The 15,892-nt window shown below is 45.4% G+C and overlaps 1 protein-coding gene across 1 annotated transcript in view; it reads right to left on the bottom strand.

The window, feature by feature from the left end:
* Positions 1-15,892, bottom strand: part of LOC126456170 (neuroligin-2-like) — a 351,902-nt gene that overhangs the window by 58,011 nt on the left and 277,999 nt on the right. Inside the window, exon 8 of the mRNA XM_050091924.1 lies at positions 415-566. Coding sequence (XP_049947881.1) covers positions 415-566 — 152 coding nt within the window. The remainder of the gene's footprint in view (positions 1-414; positions 567-15,892) is intronic.

Below are 15,892 nucleotides of genomic sequence, written 5' to 3'. Positions count from 1 at the left end.
ACACTCACTCCTTCTGTATTCATAACTCTACTGAACTTCAAATTACTTTTCTAACATAGTGACTTAGGACGGGATCATGTTGAGAAGCTATTTATGCTGTCTCATATACCTTCCACAGTTTATGTATCGCTCTTACGATTGAAATTCTTTCTTTGACCCAATGAGATTGACTGTGCAATCTTAAGTGGACATCACAGTAATATGACTATTGAATCCGTCACGACGACACGATCCTATGACGGAATATCCCTGAAAAGGAGTTTTATAACCTATCAGATATTCACCCGTGAGCTAGCACCGATATGAGAAATGTGCAGGCTGCATCACGTTCACTCTAAGAGTTGTACGCACGTAAGAGAGACGACGTGGTACCTGGAAGTGAAGCAGACGTGAGCGATAGCGTAGGTCACGTACCCAGTCTTGGCGAAGTTCGTGAGGAAGGTGAGCACGGCCTCTGCGACGCCCATGTCCTGGCGGGAGAAGTTCTGCGGGAAGTTGGGCACGCCGCCCACCAGCGGCAGGCCCAGCACGTAGCTCACGTCCTCGCCGCGGACGCTGCCCAGCCGCTGCAACACGTGCCTGTGTCAGTGCCGGACTCACGGCAGCGACCCAGCTGCCAGTCACTGTCTCTCTGCAAAAGTGTCGGCTAGAGCCGAACACGACATCGTGGCGGACAACGCATGGGAATAATTTACGAGGGGAAACCCAAGGTTTCAGTTATCAAATCAAAAACCAATTACTTAATTAATTTTTGGTTTGTGTACGAAGTCATTCGAGACAAATCCCTTGAATAAAAACTTCACGGTTACTTCACTCCACGTCAGTATATTACGTATGTGGTTGCTGACCAATGTCGTTTGCAGCACCAATACTTACATCAGGCGGCAAACTAGGGGAAGCTCTCCTCTGTGCTCTTTCCTGACCAAGTAAACGCATCCATTCATTGCTACATGCATAGCCCATGTAACTATATATTAAATCTTTTATTACGTAGTCTAGTTTCAAGGTCTATATTGATCACAGAGTATCAGCAGCTATGATACCAAAAATTGTCGTTTCTTCAAACACCTTTGTTTGTTTTAAAGGCTGTCCTCAGCACCCTATTATACCCAAAAGTATTGCAACGCCTCTTCGGCTTGAGAAAGCAACTGACTGTGCTGCTCTCAGGGTTGGAACCGCGATAGGGACAGTTTCCACGACTAGGCTCGACATTGCTTAGTTGGTCACCACAGCTATCGCCAGTTATCATTGCTAATCACTGGTTTCACTGCTAGCCATTTCCCTCACTACCAATCATCGATCTCACTGCCAGTCACCACCCTCGCAGCCAGTCATTGTCCTTGTCACCTCCATAGTCCTCGACTACTACCATCGCCAGTCAGCACCCTAATGTCATTTTACCTCCTTTTTTTCACTGCCATCACCGACGTTCTTCCTCCTTCCAGCTGCTTGCATGGTATGATGTACAAACACGCAACTATACCATCTACAGTCACCTACAAACACCTGTACTACACTTCCTACTCTACTCAATCCTTCACCCGATACTCACATTCCCCACCTGTTCTTCCCACTTTCCTATTTTCCCTGCTACTCGAATGTCGTTGTTTCTTTTTCAACACATATTGCATCCATAATCTTGACAGACGCCACCTTTTCACGTAATATGACTTCAGCATGGGCTGCTGCTTCATCGTCGCCACTGCCGCTACCACCACCACTGCCACCATCACTAGAACGGCACCCATCAACAGTGACACCTGGCATTATTGCTGCTCCTTTGCCATTACCACTGTCACTATATCTATATTCAGAAGTAGAAGCCCAATCATAGCTAATCCAGCCTACATCAAACCTCATATGTAGCAGTGGTATCGTCACAACCGTATCGGCTTCCACTCCCCCATCACGAAGTAGGAAAAAGGACTTACTAAAACTCATTCCACTTCACAACAAATAACCTCAAACAATCCATCCACAAGAAAACTCAGAACATGCAAAGCATCTTTCCATGAAACCCTTCACAACGCAGACCTACACACTAAGACCTACCCTGGTACGATTCCACAGTTATTCTCTAATCCTGTTGTGCAAACCCACTTACTAGACAGATTTCAGGCCACTGCGTTTGGCCCACAGGCCTCTCTGCTTCCACTTAGACCAACAAGTCGGAGACAATCCCAAATTTCACCAGCCTGCCATTTCCTGTTGCTGTGATCAAGAGTGCTTACCTTGAGATGACAGCAGGGGAACTCGAATGGGAGGTAAATTACAACCATAGCTCCGGAACTCTGAATTCATCACCAATCCTGTACCACATTCCTCATCCATGTCTTCTCTGAAGATGCATCCTCCTCCTTCGATATAGAACCCACATATATCACAACAAACACAAAGCAGAACCTTTCTGGTCCCAAGACTGACATTCCCGCAGATGCCTCATTCACAATAACAGTTTTATTGCAGGTGGAAAAAAGCATCCACATGCAAAGCCAACCGTCCCAACACTGTTCTAATCCTCATTACCTATCGCTTTCTAACACCTGTAACCAAATCCATCCCACCTATTCTCGTTAGTGTACAGCTAAATCCCCTACATATAAACCTGTCCGCCCCTGGTAGCTGAGCGGTCAGCGCGACGGAATGTCATACCTAACGGCCTGCGTTCGATTCCCGGCTGGATCGGAGATTTTCTCAGCTCAGGGACTGGGTGTTGTGTTGTCCTTATCATCATCATTTCATCCCTATCGACACACAGGTCGCCGAAGTGGCGTCAAGTCGAAAGACTTGCACGAGGCGAAAGGTCTACCCGACAGGAGGCCGTAGCCATACGGCATTACCATTTCCACAAACAAACCTGAACTGACCGTCCCAGTCTCCCTTATTGTCACATGACTTCATCTATGCAGCTCCTACCGCTGAGGCGACATCGGTTTCATTGCTACTTCCCTTCAAAAAATCCATCAATCTGAGTGTCCATATGTCCTCCATCAAGCCATACCAGCTGTTCATTTCGCGTTCCATTAAATGCCACAGCCACATATTCCCAAAATAAACTCCAACTTCCTATTTACCCGACTACACACTCTCGTCTAGTACTTCCCGACTAAACCTTGAGCATCTCATGGCAAACAATAGCTCCCATCCCCACTCCACAGCATGGCTCAGTGCTTTCCATAGCCACAAATGTCCCTAACTGCACACAAAAACTTTTCTTCCATCTCTCCCTTCACGCCCCACATATTCTCAATGCCTGGAGTTGGTCGCTAAGCAAGCAACTACATTATCTTTCTAGCAGCTCGCGATGTGTCGTCAACTTCACATAATCAGCACAGCTCTGATCCAGAAACATCGTATTTTGCTCAACTTTCTGTTTCTAAACACCACTGTTGCGCTTCATAAACTGTTGATTTAAGAGCGGCTACTTCGCTGCTGCTAGCCCACTCCTGAAATGGGCAATTAAATGCCAAAAAAGTGTCTTCTGAATTTTCTAAATTCCTGTAATTTCGGGAGCACTGAGTACAGTGCACAGATCGGAGCCTATACAAACAGTTCCACGTAACTGCTGCATGCTCACAAGAAAAGCCACAAATCGCGGTACCTCTCAGACAGAGATTGTTTTTAACAGATCATAACATTTATTTAATTCTCCGCCCTAGCTGGAGGATTGTCTGATCTCCCTTGTCGCTGCTTCACAGAATGGAATAGACACTAAGTGTTGGTCGTCCTGGCTTGGTCAAGCGGCATCGCGTACTTGTTTCCTCGACAGAGTTCACCTAATACCACAAACTAAATACCCGTCCCTTCTGAACACCGAAGTCTGGTGATTAATGTCGGAGGTATCTCTGGGCATAGACATGGGAGCATCGCCAGTATTGCGACAGTCAAACTTATCACGTGACGACGGTAGCTGAGACAGCCATCGAGAATTTTGGATTTTCTACGAATTTGGCAGGAAAAGCTAACCGAGAATTTTGTAGCCAATTTTTGTTTTCTTCAAGTACCTCTCTGCAGTCCCGGTACACAGTGAAAACCACGTGATCCCTTGTCGTAGCACGTAGCTAGGAGACACTAAACAAAATATCGTGGACAATCACATCTGGATTGTGATTTCTTCCAGCGGTGCAAACGTACCAAGTCACAGGGATTACAGAGCGTATAAGGACTCTAGACATATAAATGCGAGCAACAACCCGTCGGCTAGGTTTCCAGCCTACATCCGCAGAAGCTCAATTCTTTCATCGGATACTTGTGACGCGTACCGTTCAGAACGAATCTACAGTACTCTCATCCGTTATTTAAAACAACGTAGAACAGATAAGGTGTCAGAGATATCGTTCGGCAGTAAAGAGTTTTTTTATCAACCGAATCTGTGGTTGGACCCCCGATCCATGCTGGAATATCGATGCATCAATATGAGGTTCCCTGTAGCTACGTCTTGGGGAGTTAATCAAAGATGGTGCTAGATTGGTTACTTTCTGGAGGGTGAAACTGCTATCTCTTTTCACGAAATTATTCGCCAAATGAATTACCACTGCGCTAAAACCGATTTAGAAAATGGAAGAGCCGGATGTACAGCCGGAGTTCTGGTGCTCAGAGCGTCTTTCATAGACCGTCGCGTAATTTTCCAAATTTATGAGAAGCCTTATTCATAAAAGAGCTCCACTTAAGGAACGACGATGATGCAGAGATATTTAAATCCATGGTTTTTCTGCCGTGTATAAAAATCTGTCGCCAGCAGTTCGGATCCTCATCAATCACGAAATTATCTTTCGTCCCCCATCGAAGGCTGATCCGACGCTTCGCAAATCAGTGTGTTGTTAGTTCCCCAGCTAGTGTCGCCTTTCACACATTGGACAGCCGACGACTACACTCTATCAAAGATGCATGGAGCACAGAAGGCAAACGTCCGGTTCTTACAGACCAAAAATTCTGCTATGCCAGAACACGACAGAGACATTGGTCTAAACTGTGCTGTATGACAATCTCGAAATTCTAGCGTCGACTTCATCATTGAGGGACTCGGTGATAATACAAGTAGTGGCATTTCAATACTGAAGAAGTTAGTCAGCAGAGACAGAGGTTTCAGCCAGTGCAAGATATGGGATCTCTAGCTTTCTTTGACCGCACATGAGGGGAGCTCGAGTCACAACAGCCGAGGCGAACGTGTGAACGGCGGACGGACGTGGCTTCGTCCATTGACCGTCGTAAGTCACAGCCGATCGCCTCAACACCGAAATCTCTTGACGAACGCAGACGACGGAATAGATATCGCTACGAATTCCGCATATGGCAGCATTGATGGAGCACTTGCTATTTATCTATTAATGTAATGAAAATGCCCCATTAAAATGTAGTGATAGCCATGTTTATGGGGCCCACCTCCTTAGCTCAGCGGACAGAGTCTCTGACTGCCGTGAGGAGGACGCGCCCTCGGTTCGCGCTACAATCAAGGATTTTTCCTTGGTGGGAGGACTGTAACTTGGTGCATTCATCCTCGTAATGCCAATTGAGGCCGTACGTAACTGAGAACTAGCGCCTGAAAGCTAGAGAAACTCGACAGCGTCTGGAATAGCGATCTGCTGACCCCACGCCCCTTCATACCACATTCACTGTCGCCATTTGCAGAGGGCGACACGGCGGTCGATCGGTGACTGTTGTCCCTGACGGCCATTCTCCTCTGCTGTCACGACTCGAACTCCCCTCATGTGCCGTCAAAGATATCTCCAGGTCCCATACCTTGTACTGACTGAAACCGCTGTCTTACTTTTAATTTTACGTGAATAGAACTGATTGAAGGCACCTCTACGTCTCATGTTGAAGCAGAGAAAGTGGATCACAAGAATATCATACGAAACGGACTCTTATTGAAGAGAACCATCACAACAGCTGGAAGAAATTAACTGCCGCTTCTAGCAGAAAGGATGCTACTCTTCTGAAAAACAAGGAGGCCTGCTAGAAAATAGACTATTTGTCCACCAACTGAGGATGAAGAAGGCTTTAAAGAACCACACAAGACAACGCTCTCAACTGAGCTTTCGTTAGCGACCCAGTAACAATCACTTAGATCTGCGCAGCAACTGAAGATATTGCTGACAATGCTGAGCCCGCATCTCGTGGTCGTGCGGTAGCGTTCTCGCTTCCCACGCCCGGGTTCCCGGGTTCGATTCCCGGCGGGGTCAGGGATTTTCTCTGCCTCGTGATGGCTGGGTGTTGTGTGCTGTCCTTAGGTTAGTTAGGTTTAAGTAGTTCTAAGTTCTAGGGGACTGATGACCAGAGATGTTAAGTCCCATAGTGCTCAGAGCCATTTTGACAATGCTGAACCGTCACACGCCATTGCACCAAGTGAACGAGGCACGGCACTATCACCAACTGTTGCGCTTGGATCATTATTTGACGATCTAACACCTTCTGAATGAAACCAAGCAGAGATATAGGTTTTTGGCAAAACTCATAGTAAGAACTTCTATAAAATTTTCCTGCGCCCACCGGAGGACCACCCGTACGACACGAGAGAAACTACTCAAGATCGTCTACAGAGGCATCTGTCTCGAGACGACCCTGGACGTTGTAAAACTGGACCTACAAGTGGTGGAAAGTTCTGAAGTTCGCTCGGTCACCAGGATGAAATCTACAATATTGTCCGTTCTCGTTAATGCTATCAATAATGAATACAGCCAAATTCTCTGCAATGGCGTCTATCAAAGTATGTGATATAACCGCTGAAAACTTGCGTTCTAAACGAGAATCCCTATAGTGTTTCTGACGCCACGTGATAGACCACACTGCGCGTCGATGTACAGTGCCTGTGCGTAGCGTAATATGCGATCAAAAATACCGAAACAAGAACAGTACAAGTCACAAGTAGCACAACAATCGTTCTACGTAAGCTGCAATAAACCTGGGCAAGCCGCCAATTATAAGGATGCAAGGCATTCACATGGATCGCGTTAGGCTTCAGAACTCCACATCCCGCAGAGCTGCAAGACTGATGTAAATTGTAGCAGTTCAATAAGTAATGCAACACATTTTTTTTCTGAAACAGGGGTTGTTTTATTCAGAATTGAAATACACCAGGTTATTCCCCAGTCTTTTAGCTACACAACACTATTTTTCAACGTAATCTCCATTCAATGCTACGGCCTTACGCCACCTTGAAATGAGGGCCTGTATGCCTGCACGGTACGATTCCACTGGTCGATGTCGGAGCCAACGTCGTACTGCATCAATAACTTCTTCATCATCTGCGTAGTGCCTCCCACGGATTGCGTCCTTCATTGGGCCAAACATATGGAAATCCGACGGTGCGAGATCGGGGCTGTAGGGTGCATGAGGAAGAACAGTCCACTAAAGTTTTGTGAGCTCCTCTCGGGTGCGAAGACTTGTGTGAGGTCTGCGTTGTCATGAAGAAGGAGAAGTTCGTTCATTTTTTTGTGCCTACGAACACGCTGAAGTCGTTTCTTCAATTTCTGAAGAGTAGCACAATACACTTCAGAGTTGATTGTTTGACCATGGGGAAGGACATCGAACAGAATAACCCCTTCAGCGTCCCAGAAGACTGTAACCATGACTTTACCGGCTGAGGGTATGGCTTTAATCTTTTTCTTGGTAGGGGAGTGGGTGTGGCGCCACTCCATTGATTGCCGTTCTGTTTCAGGTTCGAAGTGATGAACCCATGTTCCATCGCCTGTAACAATCTTTGACAAGAAATTGTCACCCTCAGCCACATGACGAGCAAGCAATTCCGCACAGATGGTTCTCCTTTGCTCTTTATGGTGTTCGGTTAGACAACGAGGGACCCAGCGGGAACAAACCTTTGAATATCCCAACTGGTGAACAATTGTGACAGCACTACCAACAGAGATGTCAAGTTGAGCACTGAGTTGTTTGATGGTGATCCGTCGATCATCTCGAACGAGTGTGTTCGCACGCTCCGCCATTGCAGGAGTCACAGCTGTGCACGGCCGGCCCGCACGCGGGAGATCAGACAGTCTTGCTTGACCTTGCGGCGAAGATGACACACGCTTTGCTCAACGACTCACCGTGCTTTTGTCCACTGCCAGATCACCGTAGACATTCTGCAAGCGCCTATAATATCTGAGATGCCCTGGTTTTCCGCCAAAAGAAACTCGATCACTGCCCGTTGTTTGCAACACACATCCGTTACAGACGCCATTTTAACAGCTCCGTACAGCGCTGCCACCTGTCGGAAGTCAATGAAACTATACGAGACGAAGCGGGAATGTTTGAAAATATTCCACAAGAAATTTCCGGTTTTTTCAACTAAAATTGGCCGAGAAAAAAATTGTGTTGCATTACTTATTGAACTGCCCTCGTACTTCAACCTGACATATCAAACAAAAGCGCGTACGATCACCGAGGTAGTAATCTTGTAAATTACTTAGTATCTCCCTTTACTGACCAAGAAAATTTACAGTCAAGCTAGGACCCCCAGTTCCCCCATTATCCCGGGGAAGCTGCAGCTCGTTACGTAGAAAGTAGCGAAATCGCTGAGAAACTTGAGATAGTAACGACAGAGCTATCACTACTGGCCCTCAGGGCTTCGATAAAATACTGACTATGGTGCAACAAACCACGGATGCGAAGCTCGCCTTTGTCAAGTAGCTGTCGCATCTCATCCCATCTCTATTACGAAGAGGTTTGCAGACCGTTCCTCAAGAAAGCTGTCAAATACAACATGCACATTGAAGCACGATATCTCATTAAACGTGTCTACCATGCGAATTTCATCCACATATAACAAGGAGTGATCGTACAGTTCCTTCATAAAGATGACATCCTAATGTTCCTTGTGGAAAAAGCGCAGCTGTACAGAACTGGCTGTCTACTGTGGCGCGCATACCGTGGAGTGCCAAGGGTTACATGTCTGTCGGCCGCACCACTCAAACCTCCGAGACTCCACTCGAACCGCGGTAGAGCCAAGAAGTCAGCGAGTACACCATCAGAGGACGAAACCGCGGCCGCGCCAAAAGCTCAATCGCCGCCCCGATCTCGATTCTGCTTCTGTGACCGAGCCAAGCAGCCATTCACAAAGATGTAGTACTGCGCACTTGCGGATTTAAGCCCTTGTCGGGTCAGCGGGGGGCAGCGCGGAACCGATTAACTGCACCAGAGGCGCCGACGCTCTTCAGCCAAGACGTCGCGCACTCAGGCACCACATTTTTCCATCTCGGCGCGTCTGGTCTTTGTCATCGAGCGAGTGACTGTAGCTAGGAACACTAACTTCTTCATTACTCGTGCTCTACAAGCACTTATCGTTCACGACGAGTGTGCTACATACTGGTTTGTCGGAACATTAAATTTAGGTCTACCAGCTACATCGTCCAGCAAGGGACTTGATTTTTTTCCCAGTTATTGACATTTTGTAAGATTTTATCGTTTACTATAACATTTCAGAACAGTCCTTCTTGTCACAATAAATTTTCTGAAGAAGTTTTGAATTTTTTGGTGTTAACTGGTTAGTTTTGGAAGACACTTTAAGAAGCGTTTTTTTCCGTACTTAGCTAGGAGCTCAGAACTGTGCGCATTCGAGATATTGGTGTTAATAAATATTTTTCCAGTTTGAAATCTCTCTACCTATTACGTCACACATAACACCACATAGACGGATATCGAGGAACCTTCATCGCCGTCGACACAACCCGAGGACGAATAACTTTCTTAGCTGGACACATGCCGTCACGGACCGTACAGGAACTCAGCAGCTTCGTAGTATTGTTATATTTCATGTCATGATTTTTTTCAGAGGAGATTTCAATGTAAAAATTTTGGCGTGGAATTAAATGCTAATGAACGCAAATGGCAGGAAATTGCAACATGTCGGGACGCGACAACAGGACACTACTGTTGACCCTGGAGACGCCACAATCTACTCGCCTTGAGGACAAGCAGACGCGTTCGATGTCCGCTTTTGCACGTCATCTCAGTGGAAGCAACGAACGCCCCCGCATCGATTTTCCGTAAATTTTTCTTCTCGGTGCAGAAGCTACATTCAACGCAAGAAGGGGCTTTGGCAGAGAAGACTCCACAGGGATTCCACCCTAAAATCCAGACATAGCCCGAACTGGGAAAAGACGCTTCCTTCATTTATTTGGAAATATGGTAGGAAGAGAGCCCAATGCAAAATCCGACGACGTGATGGATTTCCTTGCCAACAACTTCCAGAAAATGGAAGATCCGACGGGCCCAGCACACATCTATTTGCTTCATGAAAGACTAGTAATATTTTACACAGGTGACGAAGGCTTAGCGTCAGTTACTGCTGAAGTAGTCCGCTGCCAGATCCACAACCAAGAAGGTTGGAGGGATGGACCTCATTGACAACAGCATACTTATACACTTGCCGCCCACGGCTGTTGGCCAAGTCACGCACTGGTGGTTGGGCTACCATAAGTTCTTTGGAGCCCTGCTTGTGGATGTATAACATGAGGAACTAATGCATAAATTGATAATAAGATGAGTTCAAACACCATACGTCAGACTATTGCACAACTACTAAGATTACGGAGTGTCATCACTTCACCCCATCGCTATCGCAAACCACAATAGTCGATTCTTTGCCCAATCCCAATCTGCTGTATACGGCTAATATCCCTACAACACCAAGGATGAAACTGGCTTCATGCACCGGCCGAGTGGACGAGCGGTTCTAGGTGCTTCAGTCCGGAACAGCGCTGCTACTACGGTAGCAGATTCGAAACCTGCCTCGGACATGGATGTGTGTGGTGTCCTTAGATTGGTTAGGTTTAATTAGTTATAAGCCTAGATGACCTCAGATGTTAAGTCCGACGGTGCTAAGAGCCATTTGAACCATTTTTGAACTGGCTTCATGCGCTGGTGACAGTGTCTGTGCACCAAGATTTCTGAAGCGCAAGTAATCCAACGGCAACTTCAGATGGCGATAAATCAACTCAAAGACTGGGTGATAATCCAAACAAGACACAGGCCACCATAATTACGAACACGGTGGTATCAGCACCTCTGAGGCCTGTGGCGTGAGGAGGAAATCTGTAAATTGTCCACCATCTGCCTGAAACATAGGCGTCAAACTGGAAAATGTCTAAAATTGCGCCATTTTGCGCAAGTACTACGTGGCAGGATCTTGGGCGATTCAGGGAACAACGCCCAGTGCGCAAACCATTCTCTACGCAGCCCACCCATGGTGCTCCTTGTATCTACAAGTGTCTAATACGACCTCTCATCAATATGGGCCAGTCGCGTGGAGCAGTGGTTCAGATATCCACATTCGGTGGCGGTAAAGAATCCGTAACACGGCTGTGCGACAGTCTCTTGGAGGGAAGTCCATCGTGAGAACTTCCCCTAGTGACTGATGTACTGTGGCCGACATGAGGATATCGAGAAACTGCAGGAGAATTTTATCGAGAGACTGATAAATCTGGAAATATACAAATATAGAAAACCTGGGCATCAAAGGCGAGTACAGCCTCATTTTACGCTGGGCACACCACCTCCAGAAGGGATATGGGGGAGGGGGGGGGGGCTTGTAAATAAAAGTACAAATTTGGCAGCAGCAACAGGCGGCATCAAATTTGTTACGCTTAATGACACATACCTACAGAAGAAACGTAAAGCACACAAGATTGAAGCTAAAACACAAAGCATGTTAAAACTTCACTGGATACTTTATTTTAAGAGAGTCTGGTGTTGAACCTCGCTCGCTCGGTTTATAGATAAAGTCTCACTCGTAATATGGCGGAAAGTTATGCGGTCGAAATATCAGTTGAAGATAAGGAGATTCTGTGGTTGTATGTCCGAAGTCTCAAGTACTAAACAAAAACTAATTACGTAAATGTAATCATACAAAAATCTGACCATGTGAGAAACAGGGTATCAGAATGAATATGTTATCGAATTAGGCTCATGAATTTCAAACAATATCGTACCATAATGTTGTTGTCTTCCTGCCTTGGCGGCACTGCCATCGGTCACAATTTCCAACATGACTATATAGTGTGCTGAATTGTAGATAGAACTACAGATGTGCGTGTCTAGGTTACACAGTCGTCCCAGTACAATGGACGCGGGAAGGAAAACTCACGGACGAGACAACGCCTCCATTAATATCTGCTGTTTACCAAAGCAGCAGCACAGTTAACAAAGTATATGGTTTAGTGGTGTAGGCATACCGTCTTTGACTAGCAATGGAAACGTAGTTGTTTCGAAGCCCGCCATTCATTAACTTTTGAATAAAAAATCATCGGTAATGGCGGCCGAAGACTTCCTGTATATGATATGAAGTCGCCCTCATTTGACTGTTTCAAAGAGGATGGAGAAATGGAAAGGACTCAAGCCACACTCTTCGCCCTGGGGTGAGAAACTGCCCCAAAGGGTGGAAGAATCAATAATGATCAACGGCACGAGGATGAAAAGGCATTATGCGTATAAACAGTATATGTCGCCCGTAGCTGAAAAGGATTACCGACCAGTCTCCCATTCGAATCTCTGGGAGGGAACTACCAAGGGAGATTGAATCAAGAACGAAAGGATGACGCTTTACAATTAGGGGCGTGTAATGACAGAATTGTGAAAGTGGTAGGATACTGAAAAAGGTGAAAAGGAATTCTAAGGCAAAATCTGTATACAATGGAAGCAGTTAAGTGAAATGGAAACAAGAATGGGATTTCTGGTCATATGAGTGTAACTTAATATAGCAGCAAAAAATAGTATCACGGGAGTAGGATTCGTTTGAAATACGACGGTAGGGCGGAAAGTGAGTTACTGTGAACAGTTCAGTGAAAGGGTCGTTCTCATTTCTCATCAGAATCGACTGCAAATCAACACCGACAACAATAGTACTGGTATACACGCTGACGTCGCAAGCATGAATGAAGAGGCAGACAGAGTATACGAGGATACTAAACAAGAAAAGGTATGAGAAAATCTAATAATAATGGGGAACTGGAATGCGGTTGTATGGGAAGGAGTAGGTGGAAGGGTTACGGGAGACTATGGACTTCTCGGTACTACAAATGAGAGAGAAGAAACGATAATTGAGTTCTGATATGTATTTCAGCTTGTAAGTTGAAAAATCACAAGACAAGGAGCAGTACTTGGAAAAGTCAGGAAGATACGGGAAGATTACATCATGGTCAAGGAGAGATTCCGAAATCAGATACTCGATTGTAAGGTGACCGTGGAGCCCGTATAGACTCAGATCACAGTTTGGTAATGATGAAGAGTAGTCCGCAGTTTAGGAGACTAGGCTCCAGCAATCAACGCGCAAATAAGTGGGTTACGGAAATACTATGGAATGGAGAGATACGTTCGATGTTCTTTGACGCTGTAGAGACTGCGATAGTGAATAGGTCAATAAGTATTTTAGTTGAAGAGGAATGTATATCTGTAAAAGGGGAAATCACTGAAGCTGGAAAGGGAAACATAGGTAACGGAGGAGAACCATGGGTAACACAAGAAATACTTCAGTTGATTGACGAGAAGGAAGTGCAAAAATTTTCACGGAAATTCAGGAATACAGAAGTAGTAGTCGTTTAGGAATGAATAAACAGGAATTGCGCAGAGGCTGAGACGAAATTGTTACACGAAAAATGAACAGGAATCGAGGAAGAAATGAAGTCGAAAGCATGTACAAAATCCAAAGCAAACTTCGGTCAATATATAATAAAGGGCCGTATCATTGAGAGTGTAATGATAATTCCGCTGTTTAATGCAGAGAAGAGAGCGGATAGGAGGAAGTAGTACACTGAAGACCTCTATGAAGGTTAAGACTTGTGTGATGACGCGATAGGAAAAGAAACGGAAGTCTATATAGAAGAAATAGGAGATCCAGTATTGATATCAGAATTTAAAAGAGATTTGGTCGACTGAATAACGTATACGGAAAACGGAGAGACAACATTCAACTGAAATTTCTAAAATCATTAGAGGAAGTGGCAACAAAACGGTTACTCACGTTGGTATGTGTAATGTATGAGACTGGTGATATATCATCAGGATTTCCGAAAAATATCATCCTCACAATTCCGAAGATTGCAAAAGACGACAAGTGCGTGAATTACAGCAGAATTACAGCTCACCAGCATATTCTAAGCAGTTTCTGATATAGCGAACTAAAGATCCAAGAAAAATATCTATATATACAGAATTGTATCCCATATTGTCTGTTGATACTGATCTTCTCCATATACCATAAAGGAGTACGTCTACAACAACACATATTCGAAGAAGTATAAATGTAGGTCGATACTAAACTAAGACCTATTTTAACTCATGAAGCCATGAGACATCGTTGCTCCGTATCCACAACAGGTATTTAAGTTTGATACCAAAAACATAATGAACGAAATAAAGAAAATATCGCAGGAGAAACATAAGTACAAAATTAACTGATATTGAAAGAGATGTTTCGTCGAGGACAAGGAAGAAGAGTAAGACACTTCAAGTGTTATGGGTAGTATGGTGTAGCTTAGTTGTCTATAAAGTGTAAAGATTGACGAAGTAATTGCTGAAATTCTACGCATTGGGCACAGCCCGTATGGAAGTAGTAGAAGAAGATATGGTATTCCAGGGAAACACAGTGTTATAAATTAATAAAGCAAGGAGTACGGCCACAAAGTATTCAAATGACTGGTGATTGCAAATGAAATGCAGATATGCCTGCGACTTACTGTTAGATGGTTGTACAAACCGACGCACTTTCACTAGAATCATCAGAATCTTTATTTATAGTAATGACATCAGCTTGCAGAGAGCGAGAAGAGGAAAGAGGGAACTAAAGCACACTAATCTGGTCTTGAAAGTTTCTTCTTTTAATTCTCTAGTTCCCGTCTCATCATAGGAAATATTCAGCACTAGCCGACCTGTCGCTTTTTCTAAGTTATCTAACGCAGATACATAGTTTTAAGTGAATCTTGCAGGAATTCATAATAAAGCTGTCTTGGAGCGTTGCATTAGCAACCGATGGCAGTTAAATGTATTGACACGACACGTATGTTATAACATTATGTATGCTAAAGGATTTCGAGATGGTGTAGCCGTGTTCTACGAAACCTGCACTACGCAGCTGTAAAAGCTGGAGCAGGCAGGAGTGTGTCCTCACACCAAGGCAAGAACGGTGTTATGAGCTACGTGAGCAGATGCCGGACAAGGGAGCAATAGAGGAGTCCCAGAGTATTATTAACAACTGTGAAATTTGAGACACGCGCCTTCGGAACCCATCGGCACTATCACAGTGCTAGATCTACGATAGACGACGGGACGATGAGCCGTCACCATCAACAGAGTGTTTGAGACTGGACCGGGGCAATCGTCTCTCGCTCTGAATCAACCTTGTGTGACTGTCCCTGCTACGTACAGGCTCGTGCCAGTTGGGTGTGGGTCGTGTCCTGTGCACAGCAGTCTTCCCTCGCCACCGAGGAAGATACGAGTCACCCGGATGAGTTTTCAAGAGTAGAGAAAAGACGCAGTGGGAAGAAATAATATGCCGTAGACGCCAGTCCCTTGGATTACTGACGCGCCACTAACCGCTGCCTGCCAGTGTCAGCAACGCAGGGCACCTACACGATTGCTTCCTCATGGGGCAGAAGCCTGCCGGCTGACCATCGCAGACGTCCGATTCAGCCATGTCTTCTTCACACTGACGAGAACGAATTGAGTAACTGAAGATTAATAAAGACGTTTTTTACAAGACACGTGATCAGGGGTAGCTCTTTGTCTTCTATTCAAAATGTCTACTAATCAAAATGTCCTGCGTCCCATGTTCGAAGGTATCCCCTTTTTAAATTCTCAATAAATGTTTCTAGCAACGTTCACGGAAGACTTGCGGCATAAGAAGTCGTCCTCGTTATGCCAACGCCCTTGTCAAAGAGGGTGGAGGGACGGAGATAGGTTTAGG

This window comes from Schistocerca serialis, chromosome 2 (assembly GCF_023864345.2).
Source record: "Schistocerca serialis cubense isolate TAMUIC-IGC-003099 chromosome 2, iqSchSeri2.2, whole genome shotgun sequence".
NCBI classification, from domain to species: Eukaryota; Metazoa; Arthropoda; class Insecta; order Orthoptera; family Acrididae; genus Schistocerca; species Schistocerca serialis.
This window is presented reverse-complemented; position numbering and strand designations above follow the sequence as displayed.